At 51.7% G+C, this 17,410-nt stretch overlaps 7 protein-coding genes across 7 annotated transcripts; 3 read left to right on the top strand and 4 right to left on the bottom strand.

Annotated features, from left to right (window-relative positions):
• Positions 1 to 109: 109 nt before the first annotated feature.
• M409DRAFT_30158 (uncharacterized protein) lies at positions 110 to 2,548 on the bottom strand (the record flags this gene model as incomplete). Its single annotated transcript, XM_033809790.1, has 1 exon — positions 110 to 2,548. One exon carries the CDS (start codon positions 2,546 to 2,548, stop codon positions 110 to 112), a length of 2,439 nt encoding a protein of 812 aa, XP_033660297.1.
• A 535-nt stretch (positions 2,549 to 3,083) lies between these two features.
• On the top strand, positions 3,084 to 4,834 carry M409DRAFT_71071 (uncharacterized protein; the record flags this gene model as incomplete). Its single annotated transcript, XM_033819018.1, has 4 exons — positions 3,084 to 3,265; positions 3,313 to 3,672; positions 3,724 to 3,786; positions 3,835 to 4,834. 4 exons carry the CDS (start codon positions 3,084 to 3,086, stop codon positions 4,832 to 4,834), a joined length of 1,605 nt encoding a protein of 534 aa, XP_033660296.1.
• Positions 4,835 to 5,746: 912 nt separating this feature from the next.
• On the top strand, positions 5,747 to 7,251 carry M409DRAFT_37945 (glycoside hydrolase family 39 protein; the record flags this gene model as incomplete). The annotated part of the gene is made up of 3 exons (XM_033810834.1): positions 5,747 to 6,010; positions 6,067 to 6,374; positions 6,441 to 7,251. The coding sequence occupies 3 exons, from the start codon at positions 5,747 to 5,749 to the stop codon at positions 7,249 to 7,251; spliced, it is 1,383 nt and encodes a 460-aa protein (XP_033660295.1).
• A 598-nt stretch (positions 7,252 to 7,849) lies between these two features.
• On the top strand, positions 7,850 to 8,304 carry M409DRAFT_30155 (uncharacterized protein; the record flags this gene model as incomplete). Its single annotated transcript, XM_033809789.1, has 2 exons — positions 7,850 to 8,139; positions 8,226 to 8,304. 2 exons carry the CDS (start codon positions 7,850 to 7,852, stop codon positions 8,302 to 8,304), a joined length of 369 nt encoding a protein of 122 aa, XP_033660294.1.
• Positions 8,305 to 9,395: 1,091 nt separating this feature from the next.
• On the bottom strand, positions 9,396 to 10,761 carry M409DRAFT_30154 (uncharacterized protein; the record flags this gene model as incomplete). The annotated part of the gene is made up of 5 exons (XM_033809788.1): positions 9,396 to 9,821; positions 9,883 to 9,961; positions 10,011 to 10,223; positions 10,492 to 10,581; positions 10,652 to 10,761. The coding sequence occupies 5 exons, from the start codon at positions 10,759 to 10,761 to the stop codon at positions 9,396 to 9,398; spliced, it is 918 nt and encodes a 305-aa protein (XP_033660293.1).
• A 2,169-nt stretch (positions 10,762 to 12,930) lies between these two features.
• M409DRAFT_30153 (uncharacterized protein) lies at positions 12,931 to 13,497 on the bottom strand (the record flags this gene model as incomplete). Its single annotated transcript, XM_033809787.1, has 1 exon — positions 12,931 to 13,497. One exon carries the CDS (start codon positions 13,495 to 13,497, stop codon positions 12,931 to 12,933), a length of 567 nt encoding a protein of 188 aa, XP_033660292.1.
• A 1,301-nt stretch (positions 13,498 to 14,798) lies between these two features.
• Positions 14,799 to 16,571, bottom strand: M409DRAFT_60867 (uncharacterized protein; the record flags this gene model as incomplete). Its single annotated transcript, XM_033814599.1, has 2 exons — positions 14,799 to 16,114; positions 16,163 to 16,571. The coding sequence occupies 2 exons, from the start codon at positions 16,569 to 16,571 to the stop codon at positions 14,799 to 14,801; spliced, it is 1,725 nt and encodes a 574-aa protein (XP_033660291.1).
• Positions 16,572 to 17,410: the final 839 nt, after the last annotated feature.

Here is a 17,410-nt window from a genome sequence, read left to right as displayed (position 1 = left end):
AGGACCGACGTGTACTTTTGTGTGGTCACTTTTGCCTGAGTCGATAAATAGTGGAGCTTGTGCCACAGTTCACCACATCAGCCGGTCCGGTGGGATACGCGGAGTCTGGTCAGCTAAATTGGAGTAGCCGCTGCAAAGCCATCCGGTATGTGTGACTCTGTCCCACATGTCTGTGCTGTGGTCGACGAAGGACTTTGACTGCTTCTTTCAGTACCACCTTCTGCGAGTTTGGCAGGCTAATGTCGGGTGCACCTGACATATCAGCTTGCATATCGAATCCTCGCCTAACGAACACCTGAACGATTTCGTCGTCGCAAGGGCGATCAAGCAGGATAGTCTTGGGAGTCAAGTCATCCTCTGCCTCCTCGCTGTTCCTTTGACTCAGACCTATACCTCCGTTATCTTGTAGCCTCCGAGCCCGCTCGGCGGCATTCATCTGCTTGATGTGAAGAAGATTGCCGCGGACTTGCGGTAGATAGACTCCGTAGACCCAGATGACTAGGCTCGACAAGTACATCGCGAACGGCTCATAGAAGTGACCACGCGCGTATCGGCGAAGATGCCAGAAGACGGCGCCTGCATGCACAAGGCTCAGTCGGCCTTTGTGATCGTCCATAGTAAGCCATCGCAGGATGCTCTCGTCCAGTTGTGCAGCCGAGGGTAGATCTCTATTCGCAGTTGGAGGCCGCTTCTTCAGGTTCGTTGCCAGGCTGATAAAACTCCGATAGGGACAGAGGAGAAGTAGCCGTACCAAATGCAAGTGCAAGATCAAAGGTCCCTCTGAGCCACGAGCCATTGTACTATCTGCATTCGCTTTCCAATGCAGAACGTCGAAACAGTCGCAGGCGCTGTTCCGCCACGCGGCGTATCGAGGGTTCGCAGGCAGCCAGATGGGTTCGGATACTGGCAGCTGGATTTCATCATTGCTTTGGTCGTCTCCTGGCCCTGGACTCCACGCGTGCAAGGGTTGCTGTGTCGTTCTGGCCACCTCGTCTGCTCTCCCAAGTATGATATACGTGAGCAGGACTTCGCTGAAGGTGTGAATTGGTGATGGGACTCGGTGTCTGACAAATAAAGACTGAAGAGCTGAAAGTAGGGTCGCAGATGGCTGCGTTCTGGGGAATCTTGCCACCCAACTCTCCACGTTAGTAGCGTCCCATAGATCCGCATCGCAGGGAAGAACCAACAGTTGGTCTGGCAAACTAATGTGCCCTCCTGGAGTCGCCAGCCAAAAAGTGTAAAGAGCCTTGACCAACCAGCAAGACCACATGAGACGAGTATGGCCTTCTTGGGCTATCCAAGCCTGCCACTTGAGAGCTCCCTGCGAGAGATCAATCTCATCCGCAGGGAACAGGACAACATTCGTCTCATAGAGCTCCATCGCCAGCTCGAAATCATGGCGTGCGGCACTAGCACTTGCCGGAACGTTGCTACCGAATTGGGCAATGGCGTGCAGCAGTGACGCTTGTGCCAGTGGTAAAGGGTCGCAGTCGATCTCTACGTCAAGATTCCAACGCACTGCTCGCCGTAGGAACTCGCGAAAAGCTGCCTCAGTCTGGAAGCTGTCAGGTCCGACGTCGTAGCTAGAGCCGATGGTCGCCGCTGCGAGGACCAGAATCCAGGGCGCGGTGTGTTGGGACCACGTTGTGGCATGAATGAATGGGAAGTCGGGATCAAAGTGCCGTAGGTACAGACCAAGATAGCGACTCAGCTGGGCAGACGATGGAAATGTAACGCTGGCAAACGCTCTTCCCAGACCCGCTTGACGTGTACAAAGTGAGTGGAAGTGCTCCGTGAGTGAGTTGTATACAGTAGCGTCAAGGCCAGGTCCATCGAAACCACTGGCGTGCAAGGCCAAGGCAACGCGACCTGGAAATTGCAGATGTGTTATAGAAGTCTCGTAGTTATCCTCATCCAGGGACACTGGTGACCTGGGAATAGTCTGGAGCGAATGCCGCCCGCCAAAGCCATCCGCGTATAGAGAAGACGCCTTTCCCGTGGCTGCGGTGTCGTCTTCGTAACTGGTGATGGACGACGCTGGCGCTGCATGATGTGCCGGTTGCTGTGAGTTGACCGGAACTGATTGCCAGCCTTCATCAGCCGCAGGGTCAAGCCCAACGCCAAACAGGAGCGAGAAGTCGACATTGTCGGCAACAGGTAGCCAGTTGATGTCGTTCCAGCTGAAATTGTCGTCTACACTTTGCTGCGCGAGGTCTGCAAGACCGGTCGAAGGCACATCATATGCATTCACAACAGCCTCATCCGGGTGATTAGATCGCACAGGCTCTCCAGCAGCTGTTGATGTTGGTGGATCTACGATGACCTCAGCCGTTTGGATCTCTTGCTGTAGAACGGGCTCGACATGAGATTCGTGAGTTCCTACGACGTCCTGCTTTCCATCCAGGGGATTTGATTTATTCGCATACGTGCATGTGAGATCTTTTGATCGACAACGCGTGCAGCGACTGCCACCAGTACATCTGGTCCGAGCTCTCGCGCAATTACGACAAGCCCGGCGTACGCGCTCCCCGGCTTTGGCCCTGCTCATGGAGGAGACGGCACCGTCCTGGACATGTTTGTGATGATTCTGCTCATGTCTTCGACAGCTGTCGGCTCGATTGAAGCTCTTGTCGCATTCTCCGCACCGGAAGATCGTGCCTTGCTCATCGTGGACGGAACGAATGTGGCGCCGCAAATGTTCCGGCCTGATGAAAGTCTTCGGGCAGTGCGGGCAGACGAAGGGATCTGAAGGCGTACGAACCATGGCCAAAGGCCAAATGTCAGATGCTGTCTTCAACGTAAGCACGGTTGTGGGAGAGTGAAGTCCAGTGGGAGAGGCCTAGGCCTTGTAAGTTCCGCGGTGGGGGATTCAGGCTAAGTCGACGATTCTCCTCATCTCAGCCTTTGTGGGGGTGGGATCCCGTAACCTTAACTGCCACGTGAGAACCATGGATACAAGAACAGCTTGTCGATCACGACTCAGAGTCCAGTCTTGTTGTATTCTTCCGTCGCTAGTATCGTTTCTCACCCTTCGACGATCCATTCCAACCCAGATTTCTACTCCACGCGCTGATTCTGCTGAAATGGTTCTTGAGAAAGAGCTGGAAGGGGGTGTGCCCATGCATGTCGAAGAGTTGTCCACTGGTCACGACAAGAACGAGGCAGCACACAATGCCGCGGCCGGTGAGCACACTCAGACGGTCTGGCAAGCTCTGAAGAGCGAGCCAAAGGCTGTCGTCTGGTCGATTGCAGTCTCGACTGCCATGTGAGTGAGGCATTACGAGCTCTTGAACGATTGCTGAGCCGTGACAGTATCATGGAGGGATACGATATCGTCCTGGTTACGTCTCTGTTCGCACAGCCTGCTTTTGCAGAGCGATACGGTTCCTATCTCCCGTCGCAGAACACTTGGCAGATTCCCGCTCCATGGCAGTCCGCTCTGGGGATCGCTCCAACCTTAGGGGCCTTGCTCGGTGCATTCCTCAATGGATGGTTGACGCATATGTTTGGGTACCGCAAGGTGTTGCTGGCGTCGTTGATCGCGATTACTGCTTTCATCTTTCTGCTTTTCTTCGCAACATCTCTGGGCATGATCTTGGCCGGGCTCATCCTCTGTGGCATTCCTTGGGGTGTGTTCGCGACCATGGCGCCTGCCTACGCTTCGGAAGTCTGGTGAGTTGCGACGGTACAAGCAAGACCCATCAAGATGCTGACAGCGAATAGCTCCTTGACTCTTCGAGGTTACTTGACAGTCTATGTCAACCTTTGCTGGGCATTTGGTCAACTGTGAGTAACCTGCTCTATCTATGAGGCACTTGCTGACTTCACTTCTAGAATCGCTGCTGGTGTGCTGGAAGGTTTCGCGACCAATACTTCAGAATGGGCCTACCGTATTCCGTTCGCAATCCAGTGGATCTTTCCACTTCCACTGTTCGCCGTCATTTGGTTCTGCCCGGAAAGCCCATGGTGGCTCGTCAGTAAAGGGAAGATCGAAGAAGCAGCGCATTCCGTACGCCGTCTTACCTCGAAGAACTCCACAGCGGCGCCACAAGATACCATTGCGCTGATCCAACACACCAACATGATCGAAGCCGAGACAGAATCTGGGACGAGCTACTGGAGCTGCTTCAAAAGCGTCGATTTGCGAAGGACAGAGATTGTCTGCATGGCCTTTGCGTCGCAGATCTGGTGTGGATCACCGCTTGGAGGAACGCCAGCGTATTTCTTCGTTCAGGCAGGTCTCTCGTCCTCCAACGCTTTCAAGTTCAGTGTTGGCGGACTCGGCTTGGCATCCATTGGAACAATCATATCTTGGTACCTGATCAGCCGTATTGGTCGAAGAACGCTGTATGTCTGGGGTCTCGGACTCCTCACAGTCTGTCTTTTGATTACTGGCATCGTTGCCGCCGTATCCCATGGTAGCACATCCAGTTACGTTCAGGCCGGCTTTGTCGTTGCCTGGCTGCTGATATATTACCTCACGGTCGGTCCGGTCTGCTACGCCATCATCTCCGAGACGTCCGCAGTAAGGCTCCGAAACAAGTCAGTCTGCCCTTCGAGAATGGCATACTACATCTCGCAAGTAGTCGGAAACGTCATCGAGCCTTATATGATCAATCCCGGAAACGCAAACTGGCAGGGGAAAACGGCACTTTTCTGGGCAGGGACATGCGCTCTGTGCTTCGTCTGGACATTCATTCGACTGCCAGAGACCAAGGATAGGTCTTATGAAGAACTGGATCTTCTATTCAACGCCAAAGTAGGAGCTCGCAAGTTTGCTTCGACAAGGGTTGATCCATATGCGGCTGTGGGCGAGAGAGTGAAGCGGGAGTGAACGCCACTATCCGTGAGCGCGATCGCGGGTCATCGATTTTTGGCCCACAGTGGGTTCGTTGTGCAGTAACATAGGCAGAGAGTACAGCTTCGATGGAATGCATTCATGTTGTTGTCTTTTTGTCTTGTTGTAGAGAGAGACAGCCTCACGCGCCTCGCTGTTTCCAACTTTCACGTGTGCACGGGCCATGGATCGGATCTATATTTCCCCGAGCCGATTGAAAACAACCTCCTCTCCTGAAAGGAACTTCTTCCTCTGCAAGTCTTGCAATGTTCACAAATACGTCACGAATATCATGATGAGATGCTGCGATACTGTCTTCAATGTGTCTCATGCCGGAGTTCAGGAAGAAACATGCCAAATCACCAACGGCGGTCAGAGCATGGCTGTTCTTCAATCTCGGCAGAACAGCGTTCTCAAAGATGGAGAGGAAAGTCGGACGATCTGATGGTTATACTGCATGGGCCAGCAGGCATACGTGACATGCATGAGATTGGCGGCTGGAATACTGACGAGACTAACAATGTCTTGTTCGCGTACTCGGGTCTCAATCAGCTCGCCCAGCAATCGCCATCGAAAGACGTCAGATGGTCCCTAGTCTTCGCTGGTAAAAGGTACTGTATCACACGACAACCCCAGAATTGTTCCTGCACCATCGTATTACCCCGCAAATTGGGCATGCGGGATGCTAGGAAGAGACGATTTTGCCTGCCGGAAGACTGTGGGATGACACTGCTCTTACGGTATCCCACCGGGAAGCCCAAGATTTAGGCAAGCTTGGTCAATGGTCATTGATGGAGATATGCAAACTAATTCGACGACCACAATGCATTTAAGAAGTATCATGCCACTTGCATACCTCAAGCTTTAACAAGCTCGGGTCCACCAAAGTCCTCAAGATCGCAACTCAACATGTACTCTGCTCTTTCGTTGCTCACTTTGGCTCCAGCGTTTGCTGCCACAATTTTACTTCCCAGAGAGGGCGCCGGCCCGACTATCAACTTTGGAAACAACACGGGAACACCGAAACACCTAGCGTCTGGCATCCTTTATGGGCTTCCTGACAACCAGCAGCAGATACCTTCCGCGCTCCTTGATGGATTCGGTTTCAACTATGGGCGAGCTGCTGGAGCTCAGGTCGGTGGTGGATGGTGCTATGGCCAGGCACCCTATGAGGTTAGTTTCAAATATAATTGGCATATTGCAAGACGGCTGACCCCGTTTCTTGAAAGCAACGATTCGCAAGCGCTCTTAGCAACTACCAACTAACACGCGCGCATGGAGGCTCGTTCGTCTTGATGCTCCACGACTTATGGGGCTTCGACACAACACAGAACTCGTCATGTGCTGGACCAGGCGACAATGGCGATTGGGCGAGCTACGACAAGTTCCTCAATGCCGTAATCGCCGATATCAACAAGTACAAGATGCAGAGTAACTTAATCATCGACATTTGGAACGAGTCAGACAACGCTCCATTTTGGGGACGAAGTATTGATCAGTGGCTCGCCATGTGGGGACGTGGATACTACAGGCTTCGGTGAGCACTGCCTTGTGGCATTCCGACAGCAACCTGGTTATGCACCGACACTGACATATTCTCGAGTGCGGCATACAATAGCGGCACAGTCCAGCTCTCTGGACCTACAACCGCGGGACAACCGAACTTCAACAACGATTGGTTCACAAGCTGGGCTTCGTACGTTAAGAAGAACAACTCCATTCCAGACCAATATGTGTGGCATGAGGAATCCGGAGACAGCTCGTCCATGTCGTCCTCATACGACGGCCTGGTCGCAATTCTCAAGCAGAACAAGCTGCCCCTGAAGACCGTCAACATCAACGAGTACGCAGTCTTCGACGAGCAAGTTCCCGCTGGCTCAGCCTTCTGGATCTCACAGCTTGAGCGATACAATGCCATCGGGATACGTGGCAATTGGCTTGGCGGAACTCAACTCCACGATCTGGCGGCATCCCTGCTCTCGAAGCCTAATCCCAACGAGTACGCAAGCACGGGTTACTTCCCGAACGGCGACTATCAAGTATATCGATACTATAGCCAGAACATGACCGGTAATCGCGTCGGCACCAGCGTCTCCGTAGACGGCAAGTTCGACGCCTACGCAACAGTTGGCGGAAGATTCGCCAAAGTTCTCATGGGCGTCAGACCACCAACCACTGGCACCTACACCGTCACATTGAACAATCTTACAGCTCTTGGGCTGGCAGCGAGTGGCAACCTGAATGTCCAAACTTGGAAATTTCCAGTGGGCAACGACGTTCATTACAGCGAGGTCGACGGACCAACCGACTTGGGAAATATCGGACATTCATACTCGGGCAATACTCTGTCGCTGCCGTACTTCCAGACAGACCGGACTACGACGTATGCGTGGGAGTTTGCAGTTGGAAAGTGAGAGCCGAGACAGAGAGAATCGTGCGGAACAGCATATCCTCGAACGTCCGACAAGATCCGCAGTGAACATGTCTGCGAGCAATAAAATTGACTGTTCTGCAGTTTCATCGTCCAAGAATGGACGGGCTATTTTCTTGAGCAATAGCACCCATTTGATAACTACTTCCGGCATAGTACATTCTGTTTTGGATTGAGCTCGTCTAGGAAGCTAGGTAACCTTCCTCTACTGCTTAGCAGGTCTCGCAGTGGCCTACCACCTCTGTGAGCAATGGCAGCGAATGTAGAGCTGTCACAGCAGCTTTCCTTCTAGGTAATGCACTATTCACGAAGTAAAACATTGAAGTCATTTATCATCCACGTCGAGTGCTGACCAACAATTTGGTTCATTGGCGGCCCTGGATCGTTGCCACTAGAGTTATACTTCAATCTCAACACAAGCCCCAGCTTACACATACCACTTACAAACCACCGAGACCACCGAGACTCATGTCCTCCCTTTTATTGTGACCAATGATCCATCTTTCGTCTCCTCTCTACCTATTGCTTCCATCCACTTAGGTCTTTCCCTACCTTATTTACCCTTCTCGAAAATCACCAAAATGCGTTTCATTGCTCTCATTGCTGCCTACACGACCCTGGTCGCCTACACTGCTGCTGTTCCGATTTCAAACCCGAGCCCAAGTGGCCTCGCCCTCCGCGACACTGTCGGCGACATCACCGACACCGCCAACGACGTCGCCAATGACCTTGCCAATGACGTGGGCAATGACATAGGCAACGACGTCGCTAACGATATCGCCAACGACATACTCAATGGAATTGCCGACATCGACCCCGACACTGATATCAACCTGAATCAAGTCAATATATCTCCCGTCATCAACGCTAAGTAGCATGAAAACATCCCTCAGTTGTACGTCCTAGCTTCGCTCTTCCAAACGTATTCAAAATGAGTTCTAATATCTCGTTTTATAGCTTTCCATTGATAATCTGCGTTACATTCAATGCAGAAGAGAGCGACTTTAGTGTAAATAAGCATCGAGAAACGCAATAGGAAGAAGGTATTACCTCTATGAATTAATTGCTCAAAGAGAGATTTCTTGTGGCCGATAGAGCGGCATCTTCAACTGCAGTACAAGTCGATTTGGGAAAGACCAGTGGCTCTCACATTTTCAAAAAAAAAACTTGATAGCGAAAATGCAACGATCTTAACTCGTCAGCCGAGCCTCGTCTTTGGAAAGGTGTGGAGCGAAACGATACTAACACAACGGGAGAGAAAGTATTTATTTCGGCAAGATTCTAGCGCCACGGAGGATGCAAGCGTTCGGGGAAATAACTTGTATAAAGCTCTGAGGAAGACCATGAATTGATACCTGACAGGAGCGGACTCAGACGTCTTGGTAAAAAATTCCTATCGAGCATCATAGACTCGAAAATTGGGAAGGAGAACGCCAAATCCATCGCCGTCTGCGCCCATTGCAGTCACCGGACAGGATCGGTGGGAGTAGATTTAACGGCGGAGATAGCGTTTCGTTACCTTTCCTAAGCAATTCGTTCGCACACGGCCAAGGCTGGAACTCAGTAAGAGGTCCGGCCCATTGTCCACTAACCGAGTTTGGAAGGAGTGGCCGGGCACGAGGCTGAGCGAACTGTATCTCGCGGATCTTGGGTACATGTAAGTCAAAGCTGCTCGAGCTTCCCAGCCGTCGCCTTATCTTGTGTTGGAGATGGTGCACTGCGGCGAATAGAAAAACAGGTGTAGCTGTAGCTGATACATAACAGGGGTTGGACACGAGCTCAGATATTTTAAGACTAAACGCTGTTGAGAGCAAACGCTTGCAAAAGCTTAAGAAAGATCTTCGGTCAAGTATGTCTCCCCACCCAACCGGCCCACCATCTGAAGCTCACTTCCTCGTTCCACTTTCTTCCAGCTGCCCCTTTCTGCCAACTATAGATTGGAGAGGACGTCCCTACGAACACGCTTGATCCGCCGTGATCACATGAAAAGCTTTCCGAGAAATGATGAACGTTGGTCCAACAGGAAACCCGCCCATCATGATCGGAAAGACGGATGCGTCCACGACACGCAGGTTATCGACACCGTTGACCCGAAATTTTGAGTCAACGCAATAGTTGCGGTCGCCTTTAGGGCCCATTCGACACGTCGAAGTAATTGAAGTTGATCAATGGTGCTTCTCTCGGGCTCGTGGACCGCAACTCGACTATGCATGCGGCGTTGCAAGGTTTCATCTTGACCATGGACCAGTAAAAAGTGCTCGCGGGAACTTGCTCACGACTGTAGCCTGGGAAGTAGCCACGAAAGACGGCACTGGCGCCACCGAAGAAGAAAACGTCCGAGTCGTTGTTTTGGCTTTGTTTCGATCGATACCACATGATTAGTGGCGCGCCTCCCTCTCCGTACGGTCCAGTATGATCGTTTTCCCATTGCTCGAGGCAGGGATCGCTTTGGTTGGACAGGCTGTAGGTACAGTTGGCGAAAGGATTGTTCTCGAAATCAACGTTGGCTTGAACTACAACGTCGCCCTCGTAGTTATCTCGCATGTTATTTTCCTGCTCGTAAGTCACTGCACTTGTCCACTTTCCTTCTTGAAATGAGATAGGGGCCACTTACAACTGCTGGCAGGTCGACAACGACAGGTATCCCAAGTCGTTGAAGCTCTTCACGACGGTCATCAGTCTCTCCAAAGCCTCTCGAGTCAGAGTTCACATTAGAGCGAAGGAGGACATACCGCAACGTACCCATCGTAGCCATGACCAGGTATACCCTCAGGCAGATATTCATTCCTCTCCAGCTCCATGAAATACTGTCTCATTTGCTCAGGACGCCAAGAGTCGTCATTGGTCAAGGTGGCAATGTATCGCCAATCGTTGTCAGGCGGCAACGCCCAGTTCATTCCATTTACTTCGGAAGAGCCGCCCAAAGTGCTGCCGCGAGGATACAGAATACCAAGCCTGTTCATCCACATCAGCATAATAACAGGTTCTTTAACCAACGCCATTCCACATACGGCTTTGCATTGGCTGGAGGATCCAACCCGACATAGAGGGAGCCATTGGTCAGTCGGTATGTGTATTTGTTATCTCGGGCGCCTGTGTCTCATTCTTGAAGTGATTGACGAAAAAGTTCCAAGCAAAGCCGGGTGTTTCTGATGCTATGGTATTACTGCCTAGGTGTCAGCCTTATACCTCCATAGATAGCATCGATCTTCAGGACACTTACAATCCTGGGATCACTTCTGTAAGGTTATGTCCCTGGTTATCACCCGCCTCGATGAGGAAGACTGAGTGTCCATCCCGGGCAAGATTTGCACTAGCTTGATGTTAGTGAGGCAGTACGAGTTGTTGTTGTCAACTCTAAATCTCGTGTGATGCAAGCCTACGCGAGCGTACCACCTCCCGGACCAGAACCGATAATAACGTATTCGTACTCTATCTGCTGAGCAACAGCAGCTGCACCCAGCAGCAGAGACCAGAGCGCAATGGACTTCATTCTGACCAAGTAGATGACTCCAAACAGTAAGGGTCTAATCTTCGACGCGTTATGGACTTCAGTACTTCTAAGAGGGGTCGTGCCTTTTATGCACACTTTGAGATAGGCACTCCAGCATCGATGTTGCTGTTCCACGGAGCGGTATACTTACGACTTACAGCACGAGCTCCGTCGTATTCAAGCCACAACATGAATAAGTTGTAGGCACTGGAACAGACGAGTTGACAAACCATGTTGCCATGAGTGCGGGGGACGACATCATCTGTCTAGATCGCTCCACCACAAGAGTGATTCTACGCGACCCACACAAGATTCATCTCCAGACTACAAGCTCGAGAGGGCAGAAATGTGATGTCCGCTTGGTCAGCGTTCTATGGCGAAGGAGCAAGGCTGGCTGCCTCGCACGCGTTACCTGAATACACCTCAAATGCGAGACCGAGAGGACTTCTGAACGCCGTGGCCGTTTGGGATTGAACGACATACATATTCCCTAAAAGGTTCATCTGCTTAGGGTTCCACAATAGATTGCAGCATTTGCGTTTGGAATCACAGTCACGGGAGCAGAATTGAACACAGTCTGCGGAAGTGAGACGGCATTGATCGATGCTGAAATTGATCCTGCTTCTAGAGGTTCAATTTACGGGAGCGATTGCCGCGAGCAATTGGTTTGAAGGAGGAACAAAGCGGTACACAGCAACTACAATAACAAGATCATAGTCTCTACTTTAAAATAAGTATATCTTTCACAAGCTTTACCTCCACCGATTGAAGCAAGAACAGTATCGAGCAACTTTGATCGAGCGGATGACGGGTCGAAATACTGTACTCAGTAATGCTATTCCATACCGAGCCCTAAGCGCCTCATGCCTTTAGGTGAACGGTGTGGCTAAACACGTCTCTAAGCAAGAGGAATCGAAGTTGCATATGGCAGAGCCTTTTCACGTGCCCGGTACATCGCTCACATGCCTTGATCAAGCGACGATCCAGACGACGTGGCCACGTCAACGCCTATACGATCCAGTCACAGACTGCACAGTCGACTATAGCGTCTTATTCTTCAAGAGCATCAACGTCGTTCGAGAATCATTTCGCATACCCTGCTGCCCATGGACTTCGGCGGCTACACACCTCCCCGCACGAATACAATAGGAACACTCGATTATGAAGCAATCTACGCCAACCGCTGCGTAGTCCTACCACGTTTCCAAGCCTAACAGGACAGGCACCCAGATCTCAAGAACGGCTTCAACACCTCCTCTTCAGTGACCAAGGATCTTTTCATCCCCTTGAGCGACTGGTTGCAGAAGTACAATCTCAGCGATGTAGCCTATGTATTCTGACAGTACGATCAAGGTTCGGGAATTTATTCGGTGGAGCCGACGTTGTATTTGCTGAAGTGTTCGAATAAAGAGATTATAGCCATTCTGGCGGCGGGTGGGTATAACCAGACGAGAAGGACGAACGACCAGGAACTCTACCACAATGCTCTGGCGAGATCAGAGAGCAAAGCCTCGCGCGGCCGACGTCGGTGTCTGGAAGTACGGACAACAAAAGTTTTCTAGAATGGCATTGAGGACATATAACCCTGCCGATCGGAGTGTGATGTGTCCCCAACTGTGAAGTTGGATGTGGTCGGTGATGAATCATCTAGCGGGTTCCAGATCTGCCTTCCGTGTTTGTGGCCACACTACCGCGACTCGTAGGAAACCTGAGAGATGCGGTATGTGCAAGCACCTATGAGATCTCGTGAGTATGTCTGCTTTCGATTCAAGTGTGCTGACTTTGGCTGCCACATTTGAGTAATGCCAAGCCTGATCCAAGACGAGGCTGCGCGAATTCCATCTCGCGCTTGGCCTCCGCAAGTAGTCGCTGCACATTATCACTACTAAGAGATAACAACACTGGCTCAAGAACGACTCCTACTTGGAAAAACGAACTGTACTCATCAGAGGGAGACCGCATACACAAGTTCGAACACTCTTTGAATCTTGAATGATGACGACCTCTATGATCTATAGTCTATGTTGAATAGCATGACCTCGTTTTAACCGTAATTTCCATAACAGAGCAAAAGAATGCCTAAATAACAAAAAAAATTTCCGCCCCCTTGACTTTCTACTCTCGTCTTCCCGCTATCTCCAACAGAACCAACAAAAGTTCATAAGATATCTAAGCCCCTCTTCCACAAAAGTTATGCCCCTTAGCGGTACAATAACTCTCATACCCATAGGAAATCAGATAATCGTTCGGACCATCAAGCACCGATCCAGGCTTATACGCACCACAAGCCTGGGTGATGGCTTGGTTCGCAGCAATACTGTCAGACCGGTAACAGAAGACCGGATATGGCGCATAGGGAGCCTCATCGGGCGCCGAAAAATTGCACGCGTATGCGACGACGCATGCACTGATGGAATAGATGTCGTCGTAGCCGTCAATCTCTGCGCCGTCGCCGCACTGGGCTTGCAAGGCGGCGTTCGCGGCGTCGGTGCTGGCGTTGTCGAGTTCTTCGGTGCCTTCGGAGGGATAGCATGCTGTTGAGTCGATTGTTATGCGCTTCTGGTGAGCGTTACGGCGAGTGACAGGCGCGGGCCCGGAGAGGCGAGTGTGCACTTCGGTGCCGTTTGGGTAGGTCCTGACGGAGTAGACGCCATCGGGGGTCCCTTCGGGGATGTGGAATGCTGAGGCCGTGATGAGGCTGAGGCTGAGGCCAGCAAAGATAGCGCTAAACTTCATGCTGCTGGATGCAGAGTGAATGATTAATTCCAGGGAGTGTCTTGTACGGTGTTCCGTGGGCTTAAGCCAAGAAAGAGTGTAGATCGACGAACATCCTGTACTCTTTATAAATCGTATGCACACATGGCACTCACTTTCGACGTCTCGATAGGAGAGACAGCGTACAACGTACGAGTACGTGTACGTGTACGAGTTGAATCAAGTCCGCATTATACCGACGACCACGTCAGCGACAGTCGTAATGAGGCTTTCTTGATCGATTACGATGGGTGCAACTACACAGAACTTAATGCCTTAGGCTACTCCTTAGGCTGCTCCTGGGCATAAGCTAGAATTGAATGTTTAGGGTTAGGAATATGCTAGCTTGTTATAGTTGTCCGGTCTTGCAGTCATGCAGCAAGTCAGGGCGTTCAACTTGTTTGGACTCCAAGGCTTCGTCAGGAACGTGAAGATAGATCACAAACGTTGTCGATGTGTATGGGTCTTGAAGTGTTCGATCTAATCACGTCCGGTTACATTGCCTCCCTACACCATGCGTACATCGATCGATACATCTCCACTATGCTAAGGGTAGTCGGCCGGTAGACCCCTTCCCACTTACTCGACATATGTATATATAGTATGTAACCGCCTATTTGGCGAGAAGTCATCCAACGCTCGTACTCGTACATTCCACAGAGACCTTCTACAGGAATGGCAAGACTCCTTCACTCTATGGGGCTGTCCAACTCCATCAAGCAGGCAGATGCGTAGCCTTAATCGAACAATCGTTCAGACTTGGTGGTCACGACAAGACCTCTCTCGACCTTCGCCGACTAAAGTATCCACTGCCATACAGAAAATCAGCGTCGTCCGGCATTACTTCGACTACCTTTCCATCCCCTAGAGCACCACGAAGTTCGGCGGCGATGCGAAGACGAAAGATGTCCCTAGGAATCATTTCGTCACCCTGGACTACCCATTCATCTATGCCGGCCTATCCGAAATCCTACCGCGATCTCAGGTCCCCCAGATTAAAGACCCTTATCTCGCCACTTGCTCATTCAGCAAGGTATCGCGAGTCGGGAGGTCCTACCACCACGTTAAAGTCATGATAAGTAAGTACATCCCCGAGGAAAAATACCGAGACCTTATGGCGACTGCCCATTCGAAGTGCCGTGTAGGTGCAGGAGTCGAGTGCGATTCGGAATTTTACCGAGAAGGTCATGCCTTCAAGGTCGTTGGGCAGCCTTAGATGAAAACCCAGATCTATTCACTAGCAGTTCTACACTACCTCCCTTCCCCTCCCGTCCCTCTCCCCTCTACCCAAAATAACAATACCTCTCAAAACACTTCCCACACTGCCTCGGCAACCCCCTCAACCCATCCTTATACTTCACCGCACAAGCCAAACAAACCGCCCACCCCTCCTCCCCATTCTGCGTCGCAATCGCATTCCCATTCGCAATCATCGCCCTCGTCTCCGCCTTCGAATACTGGATTTTCAGCGTCGATTGCCCGGAGGGGTAGATGTAGGGCACGTTGGGGAGGTTGATGATGAGGATTGTGGGTTGGTTGTTGTTGGGGCCGTTGTTGTGGTAGGAGGGTGGGGGGTTTCTGTTGGCGTTGCTGGAGTTGGTGTTGAATTGCGCGGGACAGCCGAAGAAGGCGGCGCGTTTGTTGAGACCTTGGGCGACGAAGGTGTCGGCGTCGGGGATGTAGGGCATTTTGGTCAGGCCGGCGGCGCGGGCGTTGAGGTATGTTTGGTGGAGTTCGGTGCCGTTGGGGTAGTTGTCGTTTGTGTCTGCTGAGTTGTCGCCCGTGATGAGGACGTCGACGGTTCGGCCGGGTTGGATGAAGGGCCAGATTGGGACGTTTTGACCTGCGACGCCGCCGTCGACGAGGGTGAGTTTGGGTTGGGTGTTGACTCGGCTGCTACGGGGGTATTTGTAGAAGGGGTTTGGATAGAGGCCGAAAAGGTCCTGAAAGCTTGGGCTCCCGGTCGAGTTGATAAAACCTTGGAGTAAGTTTGCCAGTGGAGAGTCTTCGTCGAAGAGAGGCTCGAGGGGTTGGCAGACGGAGGAGAAGATGTCGCTGCTGGTGCCGAAGACATAGCCGATGTTATCGTAGTGGGTGATACATTTACCTACCTGGGTCGGCCGGCCGTTGGTGAGGTTGCTGCCCATGTATTCTGTGTTGGCGAAGGCCGAGACGCCTTTGTCCCAAGAGCCATACTCGTAAGGGTGGAATTCGTACTGGGTTGCGTTGAGGGTGGGATAGCACTGGCCCTCGTAGCTTCTGTCGACACCAAGGGCGGTCATGATCGGGTATGGCACATTGAAGGAGGTGAAGTTGCTGTATGATGTCAGGGTGGACAACCGGATTTCATCGCCACCGTCAGGGCCGTAAAGAAAGCCGTAAGAGAGCAGACGGCCATAGGGATCGAAAATGGTTGTGTCAAACCCAGCTCTCTCCTTGTCCAGGATATCATCTGTTATCTCCAAGTACTGGTCTGAATTGAGGATGTTGGCAGGCAAGAGGAAGCTGTTCTCGAAGGCGTCTTCCCATAGATTATCTCGCAGGGATGATATCGTTGGCCAGTTGTTACCAGCGAGAGAACTCAAGAACCATGCACCTCCTGTAGCATATTAGCACTTCCATCTTTCCCCTCACCTGGCATGCGTACCTGATAAACCAGACTCATAAGTAAGCCCTTGATAAAGCCCACTGACGCTCGAATTCCCATCCCTCCCATCAAAAGCCTGCACGACACCCGCACCCTCCAACAAAGCCCGATAACCACCCCCGCTCGACGCAAGTCCAACAGAAGGCAAAGAGTTGGTATTGAAGCGACCTTGCTTCTTCAACCAAGCCGCCAATCCAGTATCCGCTTTCCTCTTGCGAGCATTGTAGTATCTGCTCTCATCCGAGCCGATACCTCCCGCGGGCCTCACCAGCTGCGTGTTTGGGCACGAAGCCGGAATTGGCGCATAGTCGTCATCGAGCAGTCGCTCGTCCAGATGTTGCTCCGTCGGCGTAGCGGATGTAAGAGCAGAAGCAAAAACGAGAGAAACAACGAGCGAAAAGACGCCCATGATGAGCGATGTTCCCTCTGCGAAAGGAAAGCTTCCCTCTGCGAAAGTCGAAGTTCCTACCCTGGGCACGTAAATACGAAAGTGAAAACAACCGAAGTAGCCCCAAGATATACGAATTCCCCGGGTCCTGGGAGAGGCAGTGCTTCCGAAGTAGATCGTTCGTCATGTCCGGGCCTGGCTGATCCTTGGCTATATCTACCAAGTATGTAGAAGGAAGAAAAGCACAGGCGAAACTCACCTCTTCCTCTCGCAAGCCAGGCCCAAAACTGCATCAGTTTCGAAAAGTGTCTCTGATCCAATTACCAGGACGGCGTGCAAAGTCTAATGGCAATGAGAGATGTTGGAGCCCGCCTTGCCCAGAACGCCGCGCTGCACGAGCGCCTCCGCCACATAGCGTGATGAGATGGCAAGCGATGAGGAGATCGGGGTGGCTTGCAGTGAAGATGACGGCGAGGCTGAACTGGACCTCTCCCACTGTTTTTCTTCTTGTTGTGATTGCTGGAACAGAACGTACAGAGTGCGAAACCGAATGACTCGCCCTTGATGGTTTGTCATCGGGGGCATGTCTGGGGAGGGATGGAGAGCGAACGGCCCAAGAGGTTGGGCGAAGCCACTTGATAAGACAAAGACGCCTGCCATTTCACCATGTAGCCAGATCACAACAGTAATGTCGAGTATCATGTTACTAATGCGATCGTGGTAGATGTTGCGGATTCCTGTCATCAAAGGGAGGTAATCGTGAAGTCGAGTCGTGAGCGTCGCAAAGTTCCAATTTTGACTTCACACGATGAAACCAACGACCCCACCCGCACGTGCGGCTTGCGCGACGTCACATGGCT

The sequence above is a fragment of the Zasmidium cellare genome (genome assembly GCF_010093935.1).
Source record: "Zasmidium cellare ATCC 36951 unplaced genomic scaffold M409scaffold_60, whole genome shotgun sequence".
Taxonomy (NCBI): Eukaryota; Fungi; Ascomycota; class Dothideomycetes; order Mycosphaerellales; family Mycosphaerellaceae; genus Zasmidium; species Zasmidium cellare.
Note: the sequence above shows the minus strand (reverse complement) of the source record. Positions and strands in the feature narration are given on the sequence as shown.